This window comes from Nicotiana sylvestris, chromosome 10 (genome assembly GCF_000393655.2).
Source record: "Nicotiana sylvestris chromosome 10, ASM39365v2, whole genome shotgun sequence".
NCBI classification, from domain to species: domain Eukaryota; kingdom Viridiplantae; phylum Streptophyta; class Magnoliopsida; order Solanales; family Solanaceae; genus Nicotiana; species Nicotiana sylvestris.
Window position 1 is genome coordinate 138,894,822 of NC_091066.1, and position 24,450 is coordinate 138,919,271.

At 37.5% G+C, this 24,450-nt stretch overlaps 2 protein-coding genes across 4 annotated transcripts; both read right to left on the bottom strand.

Moving 5' to 3' along the window:
• Positions 1-3,210: 3,210 nt before the first annotated feature.
• On the bottom strand, positions 3,211-4,540 carry LOC138880028 (uncharacterized). Its single transcript, XM_070159680.1, has 4 exons — positions 4,401-4,540; positions 4,187-4,354; positions 3,747-3,910; positions 3,211-3,641 (listed from the first exon to the last, which is right to left on the bottom strand). Exons 1-4 carry the CDS (start codon positions 4,538-4,540, stop codon positions 3,211-3,213), a joined length of 903 nt encoding a protein of 300 aa, XP_070015781.1.
• A 4,862-nt stretch (positions 4,541-9,402) lies between these two features.
• Positions 9,403-13,325, bottom strand: LOC104245642 (josephin-like protein). 3 transcript variants are annotated; one of them, XM_070160759.1, is made up of 5 exons: positions 13,196-13,325; positions 11,114-11,181; positions 10,722-10,842; positions 10,389-10,592; positions 9,403-10,233 (listed from the first exon to the last, which is right to left on the bottom strand). In XM_070160759.1, exons 4-5 carry the CDS (start codon positions 10,467-10,469, stop codon positions 9,781-9,783), a joined length of 534 nt encoding a protein of 177 aa, XP_070016860.1. In that variant the 5' UTR covers positions 10,470-10,592; positions 10,722-10,842; positions 11,114-11,181; positions 13,196-13,325; the 3' UTR covers positions 9,403-9,780. The 3 variants fall into 3 exon arrangements, with proteins under 3 accessions (XP_070016860.1, XP_070016861.1, XP_070016862.1); XM_070160760.1 differs by lacking the exon at positions 13,196-13,325 and adding an exon at positions 12,932-13,177; XM_070160761.1 differs by lacking the exon at positions 13,196-13,325 and adding an exon at positions 12,558-12,624.
• Positions 13,326-24,450: the final 11,125 nt, after the last annotated feature.

The window sequence follows — 24,450 nt, forward strand, 5'->3', positions numbered from 1 at the left end:
CCTTCTTAAGGGTTTGAGTAAGTTTTCTTTTTTGTTTTTAGTAGTTTGTAGTTAAGGACACCTCAAGCAAAGCTTCACTTGGGCCTAACACATTTGCCTTTGATCTCATGATCAAAAACAAGTTGTTGTATTTAGGATGGTGAAAGTCGTGACCTTGAGACTCTTGTATTGACCAATAATCATCAAGTGGTTTTTTTTCGGGACCATTGTGTGCTCAAATCGTATCTAAGGTCGTTGTGGGCCCCGACTCTATGTCTTTAGCAATCCCTTAGCTTGTGTGGTGAGTAATTGAATTGCAAGTCCAAGTCCCGAGCCATTGGTCTAGAACTTGCCCTGAATGTTTGTTGAGGCAAAATCATAAGTGAATTTTGACTTGAGGCATGATTATAGGCTCTCCTTGATCCAAATGATAGTTTGAACAAATCCATAGCCTACCAACTATATGATCCCTAGTTAACCTTTTTGAGCCTTAGACTTTCATCTTTCAAGAACCATGATACAAGCTTATACCCGTTCTAAAAGATACCCTCTCTTGGTACCCGATCTTTCCTTTAGCACATGGCAAAAGTATAAGTTTGGGGGGAGAGACGAGGATGACAACAAATTGGTAAAAAGGCACAAAAAACGAATAAAAGAAAAGGCAATGAAAAAGAAAGAAAAGCAAAAGACAAAAAGAATGATCAATGTGAAAAGGAATAAAGAGGGATTCAAGAAAAGCAAAGAATAAAAGGTGTGGAAAAGTTGAAAAAGGAGAAAAGGTTTGAAAAGCATAAGAAAGAGTGACAATGTGTCTCTCTATCCCCTTAGAATAGAAGTGAAATGATTCAAAGAGTTAAGAGAATGTTTGCCAAATGAATCAAAAGAAGTGCTTAAGGGAAGATGGAACCTACTTAGACCAAAACGTTTCCTACCCTGAACCAAAAGCCTTCACAATGACTCTAGAAAAGCCCTATATGATCTTGAGTTGAATGAAGCTTACATTACTAGATACTCACATAAGGGGCAAGCATCTGGTACTTAGAGCCGAACTTGTGACTTTTTCTTGAGAGAGATGAGTGAATTTCCATTAACCTCAGTTTGTGTGCCAATATTCTAAAAAGGTAAGGTTTGCTTAAGGAGAGTTGAGGATGTGTGAGTTTGGGTTCTACAATGACCAAAGTAATTGAGAGAGTTCTTTGATGTGTTGAGTCAACTCTTGATGCTCTTGTGTCTCACTTGATCCATGATTTTTCAAAGGTTAAATGTTGTTAATGATTCATTTGTATTTAGGGCAATTGTTATTCCCAATTGATGCTAGTTGAAGTTGCTTTAGCACAACTAAAACTTTCTTGGATTTTTCCTTAAGGGGTGAGTCTTATTTTGTTTGCTTGAGGACAAGCAAAAACTTAAGTTTGGGGGAGTTGTTAACTAGGGATTTTGACGCATTTTATGCTCCTTCTTGCTTGCGCTTTGATTATAAATTCATACAAAATAGTCCCAAAATGATCATAAGTTGTGCTTGATTGCAGGTTTGATCAACAAAGTGACAAGATGTCAAAGATCAGCTCAAAAGGAGTGAAACTTGCACAAGTACCAAAGACAAGACAAACTCAGGAAAAATAGGCCTAGTGCGGCCACACTACACTTTGTGTGGTCCGCACTAGAGAGGTTCAGAGACTCAGCATTTCAGGCTTCGAAGCAATGCACCCGCACTACACTTTGTGCGGTCCGCGGTGGACCTCTGCGGCCGCACTCCCATTCTGTACGGTCCGTAGAGACAAGGTTCAAAGAGATGCCAAGTTCAGAGGTTCAAGCCTGTGCGGTCCGCAGTTGAGTTTGTGCGGACCGCGCTATAAGCCTCCGCGACCGCAGTCCATTTTGTGCGGTCCGTGGAGCCTGGGTTCAGAGAGTCAAGATTGCAAGTTCAAGAGCCTAGTGCGGCCGCACACCATTTTGTGCAGTCTGCACTAACCCCGCAAGGGCAATTTTGTCCAGTTTTTCCAGCTTAGTATAAATAGAATCTTTTTCCATTTTTAGGGCATCAAATATTATTAGACGTTAGTTGCGCCCATGAGAAGAATTTTCTTAGCCATTTTGAGCATTTTTACTTAGTTTTTATCATTGAATCTTTGTATTTACCTTAGCAATTAATTAATATGTCTTTATCTTCATCTATTTCTCTGTTTTTGTCTTCAAGCATGAGTAGCTAGAACCATTAGCTAGGGTTGTGGCTCAACCATAGTGTGGGTAATTGATGGGTGTTGTGATTTAAGGTTAGATTGACTATGTGTGTTTGTTATTTGGGTCAATTTCATGGTTTAATCTATGAATTAGTGGTTGCAAACACTAGTTTGTGTTAAGTTGACTTGGGTTCTTCTTGAGAAAGAGAGCCTAAGTCTCCGAAATTAACCCAACAAGGAATTGGGATGGACTCAAGAGAATTGATAGTCCCAATTAAAGGGTTAAACCTCGAGAGAGTAATACCCAACTTGAGCCCCAGTTGCTTGAGCAAATTTGCCTACCCTATTGGTCTTGAGAAAGTTAATTGGGCAAAATTACTCTCTCTAGCGAGAGGTGTGAGAGTGGGTGAAATTGTACAATGGTTATAGCATATTCTCCAATCATGTCAATCGTGCCTTAGGTTCAATTACCCGTCAATTGGCCATCTAGGAGGATGCCACTACCCTAGTGTCTTTTAACCTATTAGATACAACTAGTAGCAATTTACTCGTAGTTAATCTAGTAGCAATTATAATTTGTAGTTTGATAATAGTAGAATAGAAAGAAAACCCAAAAATGATTAGAAGTGATATTTGGAACAAATACGCAATTCCAACCTAAATATATACTCGACTCCATTCCTAGCTCTCTGTGAAAATCGATCCCGACCCATAAATCGGGTAAAAGCTATTGCGACCCTCTCTTCCTACTTTTTAGTAGTGTGGAGTAGGCAGAGATTAGTTAGTTTTCAAAAATTCAGTTAATTTACCTTTCATTTCGTGGCTTAGGTTGGCCCCAATGTTGACTTTCCTTTCAGGCCATGGTGCGAATAGTTCCACAGCTTCCAATTCTTCGATCGTCATTTTGATGTTTTCATTTTCCTCTGGTTCTTGGATGGAATCGAGCCTCGAGTCTACATCTGTTCGCCCGTGTTCAGTTAAGGCTTGTGTTGCAGCATCCTCAACTGGATTCTGTAGTTACTATTTTCTTCGTTTTTTGCGCTTGAATCTGCTACGGAGTTGATGCTCCTAGATGTTTGTTGATCATCAAGGATTTGTCGTATTCCCCATTGTGAAAGGATTTAATAACTTGATATAGGTTAGATGGCACAGCATCCATTTCGTGAATCCATGGTCTACCGGGAATCATATTGTAAGCCATGTCCATCTCTACCACCTGAAATTTCGTGTCTTTGACAACTCCTTCTGTGAATGTTGTGAGTATTATCTCCCCTTTTGTTACAACGCTCGAGTTGTAAAAACAAGATAAGGTATGCGCCTTGGGTATCAGCTTATCTTCAGCTTTCATTTCGTTTACCACTCTTAGCAAAATGATGTTTACGGAGCACCCTGAATCAATCAAAACTCGTTTCACCTTAGTGTCATGTACAAGTAAATATATTACCAGTGCGTCATTGTGTGGGATTAGTATGCCATCTGCATCTGTATCATCAAATGTAATACTTTACTCTTCCAAAACTTGTCGAACTCGCTTCCCATGTGTGACCGTAATTTTTGAAACTTTCTTGGCTGCCATATATGTCATACCATTAATTTCTTCTCCTCCGCTTATAACATTAACAGTCCTTTTTAGTGAAGGAGGTTTAGGGGACTCCTGCCCGTTTTTCATATACTCTTGCTTACCTTTTTCACTAAACAATTCGGTTAGATATCCTTGCTTTAACAAATGGTCAACTTCACCTTGTAGCAATCTACAATCCGTCGTTTTGTGTCCATGATCGTTATGAAACTCGCACCAGAAATCAGGATTTCGCCTATTCGGATTTGATCTCATTTCCTTTGGCCATCGCACCTTATCTCCCATGCTTCTTAATACTGCCACTAACTCTGATGTGCTAACATTGAAATTGTAACCGCCAAACTTAGCCTTCGAGCCTCTATCATCATCTCGTGTTTCTCGCGTGTTTCATTCTTTTCCAAACCTTTATGATGAGTCTGATTCTCTATCTCTCGATCTATGATCGCACCTTGAGTTATCCTGCTTTGAATGCAAGTCTCTTCCGGCTGGTCCCATGTAGGGCTTATACCTATTTTTACCGGATCTTTTTCCAGTTTCAGCACGTCTTGAACTTACCCTCTCCTCTTTTTGAGACTGAATGATGGTATCTTCTTCTATCCGCAGCTTCGTGTTGTATCTGTTGTAAACATCATTCCAAGTTGTTGCTGGAAATTCACGTAGACTTTCCTTGAGTCGTCTCGTAGCTTCTGAACTTTCTCATTAGATTACTGGAAAAAGCCATAGCTGCCCAGTTGTCAGGTACGCGTGGCAACATTATCCTTTCACGCTGGAATCTGTCTACGAATTCTCTGAGCAGCTCCATATTCCCTTGCTTTATTTTGAAAATATCCTGCATTCTTTTTTCAACTTTTTGAGCTCCTGAGTTAATGCTCGCTTAGTGAGTGTTTCACCAAATTTTTTGACCAATACTGATTCAATTTCTTGTTTGGTTAAGTCGTTGCCTTTTACACCGGTTGTGAATGCAGTTACGTGGTCTTGTGGATCAGTTGTTTCATCGTATTTTGGAATATCGGGCATCTTGAATTTCTTCAGAATTGTTAGAGGAGCAGCATTTGGCTTCCAAGGTTGTTGTAAATATTTGTCCATATCTATTCCCTTGATTACAGGCGGTACTCCGGGTATTTGCTCTATGCGGTCGCTTTGCTCTTTGAGCTGTTTCTGCAAAGTTAATACTAAATTTTGTAAATCAGAATTAACTGTGTTACCTGGTTCTCCATCACGAGACTCGCTGGGAGTTTCGCCACTACCTGAATTGACGAGTCCAGAGCGAGTGTTTTCCAAAGTGTTGTTATTTGGAGTTGGTGTCGACGGTACAACCGGCAACTAGCTGGTAAAAGCCTGGAGAGCGTTATTGACCTGTTGAGCAATTAATTTTTTAAGAGTTTCATCGATAACTTTTTCATTTGCAACTCTGTCATTTTCATTTGATTCAGATATGTTTGGAGTCCCCTCTCGTGATTGTCGCTGAGAATGTTGTGGCGAAGGAGGTGGGGTTCTGTCATCTTGTTCGTTCAGTTGATGTTGTGGATCTTGGAGTGGTAAATTGTGTTGGTTATTGTCATTGACATTCGACATAGTTATTTATGATAAAAGAATCGATTTGGAAAGCAGATGATTATCAGATTCCCGGTAATAGAACCAATTTGTTTAAACAAAATTGAAATTTCAGTCAAAGTTTATTTTTAGAAGAACTCGGGTTACTGATAATCAAGTAGAAAAAGAAATAATTGGTGTAAATAATAGCTGAATAGAAAGCAAAGTAAATCAATATATTCCAATTGTATTTCGTGCCCTTACAAATGTTCATTCCTCATCTTTTATAGTTATTTCTAAGTAATACGTTTTTCTCCTTTCATAATGGTGTCATTATGGACAATTAATGGTATTTAATGTAACATTATAATTGGCAATCATAACTAATTCAATACAGATTCTATAACGTTTTCGTACTTAATGCCTATTAATTACCAATAATATGTATCTATACCCCTTTCGCTATTTAGGTTCATTCTTCTGATGCCTCTTCAGAATATCAAGAGGTTCGAGTACATATCCCTTCTAGCTTTCTTGGATCTTTGCTTGTGCCTACTAAAGCTCGTGCCTCTTCAACTATTCTTCGCCAGCTATCATTCCTTTATCAGTCCACGTGTCATGACACGTCACCACATAATTAATTCAATACATTAACTTGATTTTTCCCAATACAACTTCGGTGTTTGATCACATCTGCTTGAAGATTACTATTACACGCGCCATTCAACATTTGACATGTGTCATAAATTGAGGGGAAAAAAAGAAAAATGGAAGAAAACATTTGCCTCCCCCCAAACCCCCTCTCCTCATCTTCCCAAAGAGAAAAAAAACGACGCCTCCTCCTCATCTTCCCAACTCCATCATCTTCTTCACCACCACCAATACTACCACCAACCCTTCTACCACAGTTACCTTCTTCTCTAACTATAGATTCAACTCTTTACCGATTTTTAACAAGTTTTAACAACATCCATCATAAATCCTTTTACAATTTCAAATTCAAGCTCAAACCAAAGCTTCAAACTTGTTAATGGTGTTTTTTGAATTTTATCAAAATTAATCACCCATAAATTTTTACTCAACAATAACCACAACTGCCTACAGATTCAAACTAATATTCTAGGTCATGGAATACCAAAATCAACAAGACCCGGTTAAATATTCAAGCTTTTTTAAAAGGTCAATAATGGTGATTTTTACAAGACCAATAACTCCTATTTTCTTCTTCTTTTTCTTTTTTTTTCTTAGTCATGGCGCTGGAGATACGAAACATAAGGCGGGAGAGGGTAAACAAAATTAGGATGGGGGTTGGTAAAGAAGACGAAACGGGGGGGGGGAAACACTGGGATTTGGGGTTGGGGAAGAAGACATAGATTATATTTTTTTAATTTGGAAAAGAAATAGTTAAAAAGGGAAAAATAAATTAAAAAACTTAATTTCAGATAATTTTTTTAGTTTTCAAGCATGTATAATACACGCCTATGACACCAGTGGCGGAGCCAGAATTTTCATTAAGGGGAGTCAAAATATAAAGAAATAAACTCACCAAGAAGTCAAGGGGTATCACTAGTATATATACATAGTTTAAAAAAACTTACCGAGCTATACAGTCTAATTTTCCAGCGAAGGGGTGTCGTTTGACACCCTTTTGGTGCATGTGGCTCCGCAATTATGTGACACGTGGTAAAAGAGATGTGTAATTGACACAATTTTAAAAGTTTTGATGTATAATACTATTCCCCTATTTAATAAGTTAGTAAGAGGGATTTAATTACAAGGTCGATGGGTAAGTATGATTTTTGCCTATATAATAAGAGATCTTCTTTATTTTTATGTGATGGTATTTATCTGCACATGAAATCGGAGAAAATAAAAATATTCCTTTATATATAAAGTTAAATTTATGCAAAGTTATTACCCAGAGATGTGGTAGGAGTAACGACTTACCCCCTTAATTAAAAAATTCAAATTCGAACATCGAGAATAGAGAAAGTGACTGAATCCAATGCATGGATGCCTAAGATTACATCCATCCAATGCATATGTTATGAATACTATTATACAATTAGAATTCATGACGAAATATTGTTGTTAGCAACCTCCACTTCCAATCAAGAGGTTGTGAGTTCGAGTCTCACCAAAAGCAAGGTGGGAAGTTCTTGGAGGGAAGAATACCGAGGGTCTATTTGAAAACAGCCTCTCTATCCTAGGGTAGAGGTAAGGTCTGCGTACACACTATCCTTCCCCAGACCCTACTAAGTGGGATTATACTGGGTTGTTGTTGTTGTTGTTGACGAAATATTGTTATTTAAACCCTGTCCAAAATGTTACTCTCTCCGGTCCAAAATAAGTAATTTTTTGATTATTTTCACACATATTAAGAAACTCACCTTTTTAACATTAATTAGCAATGAAATTGACCATATTAACCTTTACTACCTCTTCATATAAATACTCCTAACACATACTCCAACGTTAATTACTCAAAGGACAATGTAGGAAAAAAAATAATTAATTCATTCTTGAAATCTGGAAAAATCACTTATTTTGGACCACAAGAAAAAAGCCAAAAAATCACTTATTTTGGACCGGAGGGAGTAAGCATTACTGCAATTTGCAGAATGTATTTTACTTATGTTTGACCCTTTGTAGCATAAGCCAACATTTTCGCTGTCAGGTAATTTGAGATTTGAAGTAATCCAATTTTAATTACTTCTCTCCCCTTTCAAAAGAAGAATTGAAACATAACTTTCTGGAGAGCCAAATAGTCACTTGATTACAACTTTTTGATATGCATTTAAATATTTTTAACTGTAAATATTTTGATTTATGATTATTTTATCTAATTTTATTTAATTAAATAAATTGAGACGTAAATTCACAACAAATATTTGTTACTAGGGGTGTTCAAAACTGAACCGAAACCCAAAACCGAACCGTAAAAGTGACTTGATGGCTTATTGGTATCGGGTTATTGGATTAACGAGTGGGGAACATATTGAAATTTTATTATTAACGGCTACGGATTAGGGACGGATTATTCAATTTTCTTATCGGATAAACCATTAACCCGTTAAGAATTTTTCTATTTATATATTTTTATACATATGTATGACATGTACATTCAGGCAACCATGGAAAAGAAGATGATGAATTAGGGGATTGCAATGTGCCCATTTTGTATCAACATATGAGGATACCACAGTTTCTGGACATAGAAATGCCACTGTTTGACGTTGCAATTTCCGTGTTTACACAAACTATGCATGGTTTGGAGTCTTGGAGATGATATACTTTTGATGGATAATGGACTTGATGCTACTCAAGTGTACTCAAGTCAAGGCTACAAAGGATGACTGGATGATAAGACATGGAGTTTGGCGTACATGGGGACTGGATATTACATACTCCATGATATTGCATACTTTTGATATACTCAAATTGCCTTGAAGCTATTTAATTAGCTGGCTGTATATTTGTATTAGTATGTTGCCAATAGGCCCCTGTAATACAGATTGAAATAGGCCGATAAACTGCCGATAATAGCTAAATCGATACCAATTCACTCGATATCTTATTGGATAGCTAGCGGATTAATACATTTAAAAATCGATAACCGATAAGCCGAACCGTTAAGCGTAAATAACCGCCCAATAAGCCGCCCTACTTGTTACATTAGGTTCTTTTAAGTATTTCACATGGTCACTTCTCCGAACAATGATTCGACTCTTTCTATCTTTCATCCACCCATTCGTCAGTATCGTTTCGGAGGGTTATGCTGGACGTGCTAATAAAGTCTAACATTGGTAGCTGAAAAGATTGAGAACTTATTATTGAATCTTTTAGTGATGTGAGCCCTTTTGTGGAAAATCGTACGGGCTTGCCCTAAAGCGGATCATATCACACCGTATAAGAGTATCTTTGGGCTGGTTGAGCCCAATAGGTTGTAATGGGATGTTAGGGATACCGCGATCCTCAACCAGATGCCTCAGGTTTGAACCCTATGAATGAAAGAACTTCTTGATAGGAAATGCTTTATCCCCATAATAGGCCAATCCGGTATAAATTTGATTTAGTCAAACCAATGTTCTACAGATTTTGGATAATTAAACAAAAAAAAAAAAAAAGAACTCCAAGTGAATAGTTTTTGACAAAATAAGATTGAATGGTCTCTTACACCTTGAATCCTATCTCAATTATTTTGTTTCTAATACACGTCCAAAAGTAGCATCTTCCATTCTGGCACTTTGCACATCCACATTCTGCAGGTGGTCAACTCGCAGCACAGTCAGGTTCAGTCCTTTGCGAACTGTAAGAGATTGACATGTCTCTATTGAAAAGTTCAACTATAATTTTGAATGAAGGGACAGTGTATTTACAGAAACTTGACAGTTATTACTAGGTGCATGTCCATCTTCATAGACGTATTAATAGCATACTCGGGAAATAAAGTCTTGATATCGCAACATGTCTATCTACAGTTCACAGTTCAGAACATTTTACGACTCATTATTTATCGTTCATTACCAGTAAAACCTCAGCACCAGCAGCAATGATACCATCCAAGAACTCCCCAACTTCTTGGGTATCTTTAAAAGCATAAGGAGCAGCAAAGTCACTGTCCAGATTATACCAAACCCCCTGAATACATCTTAATGTAACCCAATGTCTGCTTCTCCAAAGGCCACCAAACTTTCTAACAAGAACATTAACAACAATTCCCATCAGTCGATCATCGAGAACAATTGAAGAAGCCCCATTTCGCCTATCGTGCCAAACAACTGTTTTGCCTTTCTGTTCCAGAGCAGCAATCAATACGTTTATATCATAGTTCCCGGTTATTGCATTATGATGAGGCTTAAAAACAATTGACACAGGAGTCCAGCTTCCCCTGTTAGGGTCATCGATATCAAGTTTTTCGGCAATGGAATTTAAATCAGCTCTTGTAAACGCATCTTTCCCCTGATTTACAACGTGAGCACAACCAATATGTCATCATACCAACATGGGTTTTGTCCAAAAAAAAAAAAAAAATCAAGTTGAATAAAGTGTAATCACATGTACACTAATTGACCTAAATAAAACTAGAAAAAGCATAAAGGGGATTATTAGTGTACCTGGAAGAGATTGTTGAGGGAATGTAAGAGGCAGAACTGTAATCTTTGCCTCTCGTGATATATCTTTGTTCCTCCCTCCATATTCTACTCTCTCGGAAGAGATCACTAAAAGACAGGACGAACCAACAGTTGCTTAACTTGAAGTTGAAGTCAAGTAATATTGAGGAAGTCGACAGTGACTACAGAGCTCCTCTGCTATTGGCTCTACATATGGATCAAGTCTTATTATCAATGAGAAATAAAGAATTTTGTACTAAAACAACAGCAATTCTCTTGGTTCTACTATGAATATGTAGCAAAAAATGGATAATAAAGAATGACATGTAGTATTACTTTACTGAGGATTCAGTCTGTCTAAGAACAGACGCTTGGAAACTGCTGTATACCAGTCCAGCACACAAATCTATGCCGCTCTTCACAACTAACAAGTTCAGCTCATTAAACCTTTCAATCACTGCATAAGATGCCAGAATGAGGCATTAGTTTACAACAAGTTAATACACACCGTTGCAGATGATTGATATAGAGGATTCGTAGCTAGGTATCCATCCCTATATTGTACATTGCTTGGACAATCTAGCAATGGATCAAATTCACCATTATCCATGACAGTCTTATACCACATTTCTTTGTTAGAAATTCAGTAATTAAAAGGTAATTAATTGAAAACCAGAACCCAGCATTCAAACCAATATGAACTTCACATAGAAGGTCAAAGAAATTACCTCGAATGAGTACCCGCAGAGAAGATCTGATTGTTGAAATAACATTGATTTTAATCAGCAAGTTTAAGCTGCAAAATGAAAGGAAACTATATAAGGATCCGTGAAATTCCAGAAGTAGAATAAAAGAAAATAAAGATGACAAAAGTAAAAATGAAAAAAAAGAAGACATTGTCAATTCAGGGCCACATTTTGCAACTGATAACCAATGCGTTCAAGAACCGAGCATGCTTCGATTCTCTGGCATTTATCCATAGGTTTCAGTAAACATTGTAGCCTACAAAGTATGTCCTAAATGTTGGTCATTCACATCAAGTTCTTACAGAGTATTATCCCAATCTCAAAATAAAGATATCTATTTATTTGTACTACAAAATATATGCATAGTACATAAAATGCAAATATAGGGAATACAAAAGGTGTTCAATTACCGAATGTGTGGCCACACATGAATAGCCACATGCAAAAGTATATCATTATTTTTCAAAAGAAAAAAAGAAGAGCATTTAGTTGAGAAAGAACTGAATTTTAACCCCTATTCCTTACATTAAACTCATAACTCCGAAAAGTTAAATTAGAACTGAAGAAGGAAAAACACATACACTTGGCACAATTACTGTTTATTGACTAAGAGTGAAAAAGAAAATACATTAATCAGCTGAACAATTTTTAGCTACATGCATCAACGACTTCTCTGTATTTGTTTTCATGCGGAACCATTTTGTGCATAGTACAAGGAAGAACAGGACATTACAATAACCAGGCCGGATGTAAAGTAGCAACATCGGGTTCATCTGAACGTGGTACTTTCGACGCAGAGCATAAATTTATGTGTAAAAATTTACTAAAATTAGAAAAATGGTAAGTCTGGAAACATAAGTTTAAAAGTGCAACAGGTTCAATACTAAGAACCTTAAGGGCTCGTTTGGTGTGAGGGATAAGGGATAATTAATCCCGGAATTAAATTTAAAATGAGTTTATCTCATGTTTATCACATATTTGGTTGGGATAAAATTGCGGTATAACTAATCTCGGGATTAGTTATCCCGGGATTGTAGTGTTTACTTATCCTATGGGTGGGTAGAATAACTAATCCCGAAATAGTCAATACCGGGGTAACTTGTTTCCAACCAAACGATCCCTAAAGGTTGAACCCATAGAGTCTAAATTTCGAATCTGCCTCTGAGTTGCATAAACAATCACCTTGTGCTGAGTTTCATTAGCCTAAATTTTTTTCCACTTCTTACTCCTTAAACTTAACAATCTACTAATTGTGGAACATATTAAGACTCAACTTTGACCAACCAAATGAATTTAAAGCAGTATAACTCTTTGTCAACACACATTGACAGATTAGCAAACCGCATTATAAAAAAGTAGTAGTAGTTGTTGTAGTAAGTATGGTAAAAATGGGGGAGTGACACTTGGTTGACTACTGAACATTTACCTTGTTGGGGAGGGTTCGATTCCCCACCTTGTAATCCCCTTCCTCATTTCTGCTTCCCCAACCTCCTATGTAATTTTTTTAAAAAAAAAAGTATGGTACAAATGGTATTATAAATAAATCTTTGATATTTAGGAACATCCAGAAGAAAAAAACTCTATTCTGACTTAACATCAGAATGTCGTGAAATAAACATAGCCGTTGCCTCGCCACACAAAATAATAACCGAATAGCTGCTCCTCTATTCAAGTGTTGCACAGTGTAGCAGAAAATTAAGGCATAAGAGAGTAAAGTTTAAGAACCATGCTTAAAATATAGAAATACCACACAAATGTTATAGTTAATTGCACTTGCTAGTAGCTACGTTGGTTGGCTACCTGAGTTTTCACCTTGTTAGTAAGGATTTGATTCCCTACGTTGTAATCCCCTCTCGCGATTCAAAAAAAAAAAAAAAAAAATTGGATTAAAATTATCTCGGGTTTATTCTCCTTCAATTTCTTGCAGTCTTGCCAAAAGTAATGTGAAGGTCTTATTTTGAAAATCAGATAGTAATTCACTGAATCATCACAGTTAATCTAGGAAACTTCACATTCATGCCTTGAGCCTTTGATTCAATAAGAAAAATACTGTAAAAGACATACCTTATTCCCTTTACTGCAAAAGTTAGAGATCGAATATAGAGACTAAAATTGAGAGATTACAAGCAATTAGCAGAAGATGAGTTTGTGATTTTGACTTTAAATTAAAACTGCAACAAGTGAAAGAAAGATCGAGAAGATATACATGTGCAAACGGGATGGTTCATGCTAAATGTCTAAACTATCCTCATTTTAAAAACTCTATTTAAACTGTAATTTGAATCCACAACCAAGATATGTTATTTATTATCCTCTCCAAAATCTAATAAAGCTTTACTTTGCTAGATTACATAAAATATTGACTTGCTAGATTACACGAATTTGTTTACCTTTGACTATGACTTTTTAAAACAATAAAAATTATATAATTTATTGGTACTTTTTTTCTGTAAATACGAAAAGTTATATAAAGAAAATTAATAAATTGATATTTAAATTCACTTAAAGTCTGAACCCCATCTTTACTTTGGGATGGAGGAAGTAAATATTCTTAAGTTTTTTGTTCTATTAATTTAACTCCATACAACTCAAATTCTAATGAATATTTACCAAGTTGTTGCTAGTTATGGATAGAAAATCCCTTTTGTTAAATCCACCCTCCAATTATGTGCACTAATTATAAAGCATTGGTGTTACGTTGGGCGCGCGTGTTTACATCAAATTTGCAATTATGAATTAGTCGTCATCAAAAAATAAATTTTGTCAAATAAGGCTAGTGAATTGCCTTATGTGCATGAAATCGCGGAACAGTATATCAATTCTAGTATAAAGTTTCATATTAGTAGTTAAAAAAATTACATATAAAGTGTATAAATACTATTAATCGTGTGAGATCTTTTAAGAAAAATTATATAATTTTTGTCCATAAAGGACAATAACATACCATATTAAGAATATTTTAAGCTAGGTTAGGCCAACAAGTAATATCAAATGGGAGGGGATAGATGGGCAAATAAGAAGAAGAAGAAGAAGAAGAAGAAGAAGAAGAAGAAGAAAGAAGAATTGTTTCCATTATATGAGTTGCTCAAACAATAAGATAAAATGTTTTCTTATACCTCTACAGGCTCTACCATGTTTAATTTTGGCTCTAACAGCCAGTACAAAAGCAAACTCCAGCCAAACAATTTGCTATACATTGAGGAGGACATTTGTTTTTACAATCACTGTCTTGCTTGCAAGAACCATTCTTCCTTATAATACCATCATTTGCAAGGTATGTTTTCCCTATGTCACACAGGCAAACTCCTTCAATACAATTCAAAATTCCAAATTTACAAGTTGCAGGATTACAATCTTTTACAGTTTGACACCTCTGATATTTCCCCAACGCCATATGTGATGGTGAACCTGTAAAAATAGAAGAAATATTCAGATCAATAATTAAATTCGTTCACAATATACAGAAATTAAATATGTCGATTTTTTTCCCTTTATCTTGCAGCAATAACAACAGACCCAGTGAAGTTCCACAAGTGGGGTCTGGAGATGATAGATACCACTTGTAGAACTTCATTGGGTCTGTTATTATTGTTGTTGTTGTAACATGAAGAAAAAAATTTAATCGACATATTTTTTCTTCATGTTACTACTACTATATTTAAGAAGAGAGGGGGAGAGAGACCTGACCTAACAAACTGAACAAGATAATAAGAGAGAACAAAATGCTTGATGCTTTCTCCATTTTCTATACAATATTTCAATGGCTAATGATGGTATTTTTTTTTTCCTTTGTGTACCTGTATGCAATGTTCTGAGTGATATATATAGATGGTGTAACAACAACTTACCTAAATATTGATGCATTCCATACATTTGAAGTCTTAAGGATTAGTAAGCTGAAAATGCAATTAGTCAACTTGTTTGGAAAATGGGAATGGAAACAAATTTATATTTGCTTGTGCTTAAGATACGGATTTTATTTTAAGATGTTAGAAATCAGATGAATCTCTATCTCTTTATTTTTCTTTCTATCACAATGCTTGTTTGTGTATAAATGTTGCACCCAAGTTTAATCGGGTTAAAGTAAAGTTTGCCACTTAATATTTATAAGGTATACTAGGACACCTAAAATTAACTAAACTATTATTTAGAATGTAACACCATTTATGGTATATTTAACTGTATATATTCTATGTATATAAAAAAAATAGTGAATTCCACCGGCTTTTTGTATCAAGATTCCTTAAATTTTTATAGAAAATAGTTCGAAGTTGTTGGGTTTAAGCTTATTGGGTCAGGCCCAATGAATTTAAGAGGTAGATTGGCCTTGTATGTTAGAAGAAAAGTTTCAAATCCTTAAAAGTTAAATAGGCCCAGTTCAGTTTAGTTCCAAAAGTCTAAAACTTATTAAATAGTGAATTAATCTAAATACTTAAGGTTATAAGCAATAAAATTGTGATTAAACGCTGAAGTAAATACTGAACATGGTCTCTAGGACACCTAGCTAGTGGCCCGAAAAAGGATCTTCTCTACAATTTTCTCTCGACCAAGTAGAACTTGGCAGCTTTAGCACGTAGGGCCCTTGGCTCCTTGGGATTCGATGGAAATTTCCCTTTCTCCATATAGTCTATGTATTTGTTTCTCCAGTCCCAAGTCAAGCTTGTCGAGTTAATCTCGGCGTGACCTTCTTCTACCACCGAGTTCATCAACTGTACCACTACTCCGGAGTTGAATTCATCGGAGTCGACTGACGATCCCAAATTAGCCAATGCATCGGCCTCGTTATTTTTATCCCGAGGTACGTGCTGTAAAGTCCATTCCTTGAATTGGTGTAATGTCACCTGCAACTTATCCAAGTATCTCCGCGTGTGTTCCTCTTTTAGTTCAAACGTCTCGTTGACTTGGTTGACGACAAGGAGGGAGTCACATTTGGACTTAATCACTTCGGCCCCCAGGCTCTTAGCCAGTTCCAGACCTGCAATCATAGCCTCATATTCGGCTTCGTTATTAGTCAATTTTACAGTTCTAATAGACTGCCTTATTACGTTATCTGCAGGTGGTTATAATACAATACCCAGCCCGGAACCCTTCGCGTTGGAAGCACCGCTCGTGAATAAGGTCCAGACCCCCGAGCTAGTCCCCGAAGTGAGCAGTAATTCCTTCTCAACCTCGGGGATCAAGGCCGGCGTAAAGTCGACCACGAACTCTGCCAAAATTTGAGATTTTATGGCGGTCTGGGGTTTGTACTCGATATCATACCCGCTATTTTTTCTATGACCCATTTGGTCAACCGACCTGAGAGCTCGGGTTTGTGCATAACATTCTTCAGTGGGTACGAGATCACGAAACATATGGGGCGACATTGAAAGTACGGTTTTACTTTCCTAGAAGCGCTTAATAAGGCGAGCGCTAATTTTTCTAAGTGTGGATATCTTGTTTCGGCATTGCCTAGGGTTCTACTAATATAATAAATAGGAAATTGCGTACCTTCTTCTTCCCAGACTAGGACACCACTTACCGCTACCTCAGAAACCTCCAAGTAGAGGCATAGCTATTCACCCGCCTTCGGAGTGTGCAGCAAGCTGGGAGGGCTCGATAGGTATCGCTTGAGTTCTTCTAAAGCTCGCTGGCACTCCGGGGTCCAAGAGAAGTTGTTCTTCTTTTTCAATAATGAGAAAAACCGGTGGCTCTTATCTAACGACCTCGAAATAAACCGGCCCAACGCGGCTATCCACCTGGTCATTCTTTATACTGTCTTAACGTTGTCAACTACGGTGATATCTTTTGTAGCTTTTATTTTGTCTGGATTGATCTCTATTCCCCAGTTAGATACCATGAACCCGAGGAACTTGCCCGAGCTGACCTCGAAGGCACACTTCTCCGGGTTTAATTTCATGTTGTACTTCCTCAATATTTCAAAGGTTTCCTTCAAATGTTTCAAACGGTCCTATGCTCGCACGGACTTAACCAACATATCATCAATATAAATCTCTATTGATTTTCCTATCTGTTCTTAAAACATTTGGTTAATTAGGCATTGGTACGTGGCAGCGACGTTCTTTAGCCCAAATTACATCACGTTATAACAGTAGGTGCCAAATTTGGTTATGAAAGAAGTCTTTTCTTGATTGTTCGAATCCATCTGAATTTGGTTGTACCCGGAATAAACGTCTAGAAAACTCAGTATCTCGTATCTGGCCGTCGTGTCGATCATTCGATTGATGTTAGGCAAAGGGAATGAATCCTTCGGACACGCCTTGCTTAGATCCTTATAATCTACACACATTCTAAGTTTGTTTCCTTTCTTGGGCACGACTACTACGTTACCTAACCAATCCGGGTATTTAACTTCCTGTATGGAACCTATTTTCAAAAGTTTAGATACCTCATCTTTGATGAACGCGTATTTGATCTTGGACTGCAACCTTCTCTTTTGTTTGACCGGATGGAACTTTGGATCCAGGCTCAATTTATGAGTTGTTACCTCCAGTGTGATCCCTATCATATCTGATTAGGACCAAGCAAAACAATCGGCATGAGCTTTAAAAACTCAATAAGTTTTATCTTGAGCTTGGAGTTAGTCCCGTGCCCAGTATACCTTTTGATCCGGTAGGTGCTTGATCTGTATAACCTGCTCCAATTCCTCAATTGTTGACTTAGTGGCATCGATGTAATCGAGTGCTACAAAAGATCTCGGGACGCGTAATCATCCTCTTCGTCCGCTATATGCTCCTCTTATTTTTTCGGCCCGGTTGAGGTGGGGATCATTGATTGCTATTTGGTTTCCTTTTCTTCGGCTAGTTCCCTGTTTTTTGATGTCGAAATTGCGGGTACCAGGATTACTTCATCGACAACGAACATCTCCATTGCGGCCGGCTATTCCCTGTAGATTGTTTTGACTCCTTCCAGAGTGGGAATTTTTAACGCCTGATGTAAGGTTGAAGGCACATCTCTCATGCTGTGAACCAGTGGCCTTCCGAACAAGGAGTTGTACCTTATATCCCCCTCGATCATGTAGAATTTTATTTCCTGGGTGGTCTCTATAGTGTTTACCTGTAAATTTATCTCACCCTTCATTGTCTCACATGCCATGTTAAATCCGTTCAACATCCGAACTGCCGGTACGATTTGGTCCAATAATCTAGTTGTTCTATGACCCTCCATCGGATGATGTTGGACGAGCTACCTGGATCAATCAACACATGTTTAACTCGAGATTTATTGATAAGTACAGATATTGCTAGTGCATCGTTGTGAGGCTGGATGATTACCTCAACGTCTTCATTGCTGAACGAGATGGCTCCTTCCGGGACATAATCCTGGGTGCGTTTTATCATTGGCCCTTGGGGGACATCCACTCCCCTAATGATCATGTTGATCACATGCTGGGGCTCCTCTTGATCAACCTATTTGTTGGCGTCCCTGTTTCTGAAATGATTTTTGGCCCGTTCGCTCAGAAATTCTTGAAGGTGCCCATTGTTGAATAATCGAGCTACTTCTTTCCTTGGCTATCTAATATCTTCAGTCCTATGACTGAGTACGTAGTACTTACACACCAAGTTGTGATCCCTCTGACCTGGATCGGACTATAGTGATCTTAGCCACTTGGTCTTTTTGATGCATCCTATGGCCGACACTATACTTGCAGCATCCACATTGAAATAGTACTCCGATAATCTCAGCTCTTCCCTACTCACCAACGACCTGTTAAAACCATTTTGCTTATTAGGCCTCGATTTCTCTGTCCTTGATAATTTCTCTTATCGTTCCTAGTCGGGTGGCACCCGGATTCGTTTACCCTCCGATCTGAGCCGTACGACTAGTGTCGATCTTGGACCGGCCTTGGCTTCTGGTCGATGATTCTCTTAGACCTGTCATTCGCTCTATTGGGGTAAACAGACCCCGAGAGAGCCCCCAATTGGTCGTCCTTAACTCTGATCTTCGATTGATACCTGTTATGGACGTCGGCCCAAGTGACCGCCGGGTACTCCACCAAGTTTTTCTTCCATTATTGAGAAGCCACAGAACTTCGGGGATTAAGCCCTAGGGTAAATGCCTGAACGGCCCAATTATCCGCGACCGGGGGCAGGTCCATTTGCTCTATCTAGAACCTCGACACGAACTCCCCAAGCATCTCGTTATCCCTTTGCTTGACTTTAAAAAGGTCCGACTTCCTCATCCCGACCTTGATGGCACCGGCATGGGCCTTTAAAAAGCATCCGCAAGCATAGCAAATGAATCAATAGAATTCGGAGGCAAGTTGTGATATCATATTATCGCTCCTTTGGAAAGGTTTCCCAAATTTCTTCAACAACGCCGACTTGATCTTGTCGTCTTCCAAGTCATTCCCCTTGATTGTGCATGTATTGGAGGTTACATACTTGTTTGGATCTATGGTCCTATTATACTTGGGCATGTTGGGCATTCAGAACCACATCGGGATCAGCTTCGGTGCCACGCTCAAGGGGAAAGGCTTCTGAATGAATTTTTTGAAATCTGGCCCCTTCAATATTGGAGGTGCTCCCGAGATCTGCTCGACCCTAGAATTATAAGTTTCCAACTTTTTGTTGTCGGCCTATATCTCTTCTCACCAGACTCCACCCACTTTGTCAAAGCTTCGATGTTATACCCCACGATTTCGTATGTGAAAGTACGCCATAAGTAAATTGATGGAAGCTCACAAATGAGATGTTACATCTCGCATTTTCATATGTTAAAGTTTCATCGTAAGTTAATCGATGTAAGTTCAGGAATGAGATTATTTTGAGATTATAAGTATTATGCTATTTCAAACAAGCGACAAGTAAATTCGTGAAGGTGAAAGGATAAGCAAATCGAAGAAAGAGAATTTCGTCAAAGTTTGATATTTTGAGATAAATACGGTCCAAGCTATAATACCCGATAATTATAGACTAGTGCCATATAAGGTACCACATGACTATGATAGTAAGATGTATAAAGTGTGTTGAGGTAATTTTTAATTATATGGATAATTGGATTAATTAATGATTTTGGTGGGAAAATTAACTAAGAATTAAGATTTTAGATAAGGCTAAAGGGGCCCTAACGTGGCAGCCCACAAATTCTAAATTTGTGACTCATTAAGTCACCTTTCAAGGTCGCACAATTTGTGAAGTTTAGTGACACCAAGTCTACAAGGTGGGGCCCACACCACCAAGACTTAAAAGTCTTTCTAATTCACAAAATGTAAGGCTTACAACTATTTGGTAACGTGAAAGGCTTCATCAAAGATAAGAGCTTGCTTTATCAACGTAACTGCTTCAATCTTTCATACAAAGATTACTTAATACTATAGAAATGTAGGATTTGCGATTCTAAGGGACTACAGTGCAATCTTTCTCAGTAATATCATACGGATTTCCCCACTCCAATCTGCCGTTACATGTTTTATCACAAAAGACGTGTGTTAGAAGAATTATCAAGAGAATCGGTCCACGTATGTTAAGGCTATCCCTTCTTTCTTTTTGGCATGATCTATACGACATGAATGAAACGAGCAAATACACAAATTCCATAAATGACTCTATTCATAGAAGTATTAGAGATGTCTATGTTTTTGAATTCCCGTATGTCTTATTATTCTATCGTCTGTTCATGGGTCTCAGAAAATATGTAAATTGATTTTATGATATTAATCAGAGGCATAATGGTCTTATGACACTCCGAAAGATTTTATTAACGTACTTCTCATGCATTGAATTTATTATTTATTTATACATGTACATTGACCTATGACCAAACGACATTATATATATATATATATATATATATATGTGTGTGTGTGTGTGTGTGTGTCTGTATGTGTGTGTGTGTATGGAATATGAGAAAAGGTTACAGTGTTATATATACACCACCGCCTGATTAGCTGGTATACGTTGATGATTTTGCCCACAGTGGTCGAGATGATATGATGTGATGCTCTTAGAAGCCTGATGATGTTATGAAATATGTACCTATGCACGACATGACATTCATATGCATATGTATGACACTATAAGTATTTCATGACTTACAGAGTTATCCAGACTTACAGGTTGAGTCATTTACTCTATATTTCTTCTATGTCTGTTACGTACTTATCTATGTGCCTTACATACTCAGTACATTATTTGTACTGACGTTCCTTTTGTCTGGCGACACTATATTTCATGCCTATAGGTCCCGATAGACAGGTCGAGAGCCCTCCATGTAGGCTATCAGCTCAGTGGAAGATATTGGTGCACTCCATTTGCTTCGGAGTTGCTTGTTGGGTTAGTATGATTTAGACGTGTATTGTTTGGTATGGTGGGACTCTATCCCGACCTTTATGAAAATTATATATTCTTAGAGGCTTGTAGACAGATGTCATGTACGTAAAAGACTATATGGCCTTGTCGGCCTATGTTCAGTATATGAGTGGTTATTTTGGTCTTATAGGCCCGTTTGTCTTATGTATAAGTTGGTATCACATGTTGTATACTACTTTTCTCATGGCAGCCTTCCGGCTCAGTTATCTATGAAAGTATGACATGAAAAGATATGTTATGATGGTACTTTGTTGAGTAAGGTACTGGGTGCCCGTTGCAGCCTATCGGTTTAGGTCGTGACAAAAGTGGTATCAGAGCAGTTCTGTCCTATGGGAGTCTACAAGCTGTGTCTAGTAGAGTCTTGTTTATGGGTGTGTCATGCACCACACTTATAAATAAGAGGCTACATGGCATTTAGGACTGTCACTCTTTTTTCCTACTCTAGATCGTGTGGTAGAGCTCAGTTATAGGAACTCAATTTTCTAAACTCTATCTTATTTATATTACGATGATGCCTACATCCAGAAAGATGGTTGGTAAGAGATATAGCTGTGGAAGAGTTGAGTCAGAGGAACTCGATTTTTGCATCATGCTTATAATGGATAAATTTGAGGTATTCAGCACATCATGTGTGTACTAATACGTGTAAGTTTCTTGATAAGGATCCCTAAGGAAAGAATGTCTATCCACTCTTATGGTAAAAAGGAATAAGAGAATCGGAAAGTAGACATAAGTTCCAGTAAGTAAAAGAAGCAAGGTGAAAAAGTGTACGAGGTACCCAGTTAATGAAGATTATCAATATTTTCAACTCAGGCAGAGAGATATAAGCCTTTCGAGTTACCTTCAATAGTAACAGAGGTATGTACAATTGGTCATACCTATTCCAGTTATGCCCTATGGGGGTTAACAGAAGTAGTATAAGAGAAGGACTGGATATCAGGATCCGGCTAGGGTTATAGTAATCTAAAATGATGGATGGATTATTTGAGTTAGTTGAAATTTTCGAAGGATATTCCAAAGGTGCTAATAGATCTCCTTGTGAGACACCCAGAGGGTGCACTCTAAAATAATACATCTAAATATGAGTACTACAAAGATAGGCACTAGAAGCCTGGAATGAATAAATATTATCTTAGTGTGGATCTCGTCCCTAGTAAAGAAAGAATGTAGGCAATCCGAAGAGCTAGTGGATAGAGAAAAGGGGAGCTAAAAGCAAAAGAATATCTTGTTAAAGTTTTCAGACTAAAGTAATATACATGAATGTTATCGGGAAATAAGAAGAGAGTCAATGAAGCATTTTGAGTAAGATATGATACATGGATGACAATGATAGATAAAAAAATGACACTATTACGGAGTCTATAGTCAAGTGAAGGAAAAGATGAGAGGTGACAGGCCTTGAGACAACAAAAGAATATAGTCCATAAAGTCATATCTTCATTTCGAAAAATAAGTCGTGACTCTAACATGATTACCAAAAGAAAAAGTTAGACCCCAAAATACTAGAAATCAGTATAGACTGATGAACAAGATAAACTAAACATCAATTAGGGGCTGAGTGATTTGATAATAGTCGGTATCGTGAGAATTTTAGATTTTGTTTCGGCGATGATATAGTGGACAACAGAATAAGATTCATGAGGAATTCAGAGAATGGTCATTCAGGAAGACGCTTCCCTAAAGCAAGCAATGTGAGCAAAGTTAAGCTTAAGGGACTGTATGTACTAGTTACACTAAGTGTCACCATCGCGAGTAAAGAATTTTGTTATCCTTGGTACAAAAAGATTATCGCAAGGCGAGTAAGGGTTATCGATGATGTGAAAAGACGCCAAAGATAAAGAGAAAAAACATCTATAGGCAGGTCGTCGTAGCTCCATAGTACTCCCCTAAAGGGGGAATATGGAATGATGTGGCATTACGTTTGAATTAAGGGGTTCTAGTAATTATGGAATGGTAAAGGAAGAATGCGATAAAAAAAATAATAAAGGGACAAGATTGCACTTATTCAGAGCCTACATATGTGCTACGATTCCATAATATTATGCAAACACGATGTCAAGGAGAGGAAGTAAGGGTTCCTGCCCGAGATGTTATTGATAAATAAAGAGCCAGTAGGAGACGTAATTAAGACAAAGGAAATAACCCAAGGAAGATTACGCGAAATATTAATATGAGAATGGGACAATGAGTAGTTAGTAGTTGATTCAGGAAGAGCCTAACTAATGGCTAGACAAGAGGACACAGATAAATCAACAAATCGTGCAAGATAAGCATAGTAAAACCCAATATAGTGAATTCAGCCTCGCAGTAATGTCATTGTAATACTTGAAATATATTCATATAGGAGTCAGGGTAGTTAAAGGTACCATATGAGTGTTACTAAAATAAAAGAGAAAGCCACTGGGAAAACAGTCAAAATATCAGTTAAAAAGCAACCCTACAAGCACAAAGGCACGGAGGCAAGCAACTACAGATAATTATAGGCAAGGAAGGACATCAAAAGGTCCATATAAGCTCACAGCTTTACAAGAGTCAAGGGTTCTCCCTAAGTACTACAATAAAGACTAGCTGAGGAAATAAGGAAGAAGGCTTCAACCTAAACTGGGTGACCTAAGGAGGAAATGGTCTTATAACAACAACCTCACAACAACATTGTATGCACTCCATAAGAAAATTACACCTACTGTGGCTAATGTATGCGAAGTAAAATTAGAAGTGATATTCAAGATCATATGAGTTGTATGGAATTCCAATATACGTGGGCACCAAGATAAGCTAAGTATGCACGCAAGAAGGGAGCAGAAAGACCAAGAAAAATAATTGCTTACGTTTGAAGAAAGCTGAGATGGAACAAAAAGAATTATTTGATTCATGATCCAGAGTTAGTTATGTTATGAACGCACTTAAGAGTTTGTAGTTTTATACATGCAACATATACACCCATAGAAGATTCCGGTATAAGTTAAAAGAAAGAATTGAGCGCAGGTCATAGACGAAGGATTGAATTATTAA

Excerpts from the sequence above, each read along its gene's own strand:
- LOC104245642 (XM_070160759.1), bottom strand. The coding sequence starts at position 10,469 with ATGGAGGGAGGAACAAAGATATATCACGAGAGGCAAAGATTACAGTTC. Across the intron at positions 10,234-10,388 it reads CCCTCAACAATCTCTTCCAG|GGGAAAGATGCGTTTACAAG; the intron begins GTACACTAATAA and ends GTTGTAAATCAG.
- LOC138880028 (XM_070159680.1), bottom strand. The coding sequence starts at position 4,540 with ATGGAGCTGCTCAGAGAATTCGTAGACAGATTCCAGCGTGAAAGGATA. Across the intron at positions 4,355-4,400 it reads TACGAGACGACTCAAGGAAA|ATACAACACGAAGCTGCGGA; the intron begins GTCTACGTGAAT and ends TGTTTACAACAG. Across the intron at positions 3,911-4,186 it reads TCAAAGCAGGATAACTCAAG|ATTGCTACAAGGTGAAGTTG; the intron begins GTGCGATCATAG and ends GACGGATTGTAG.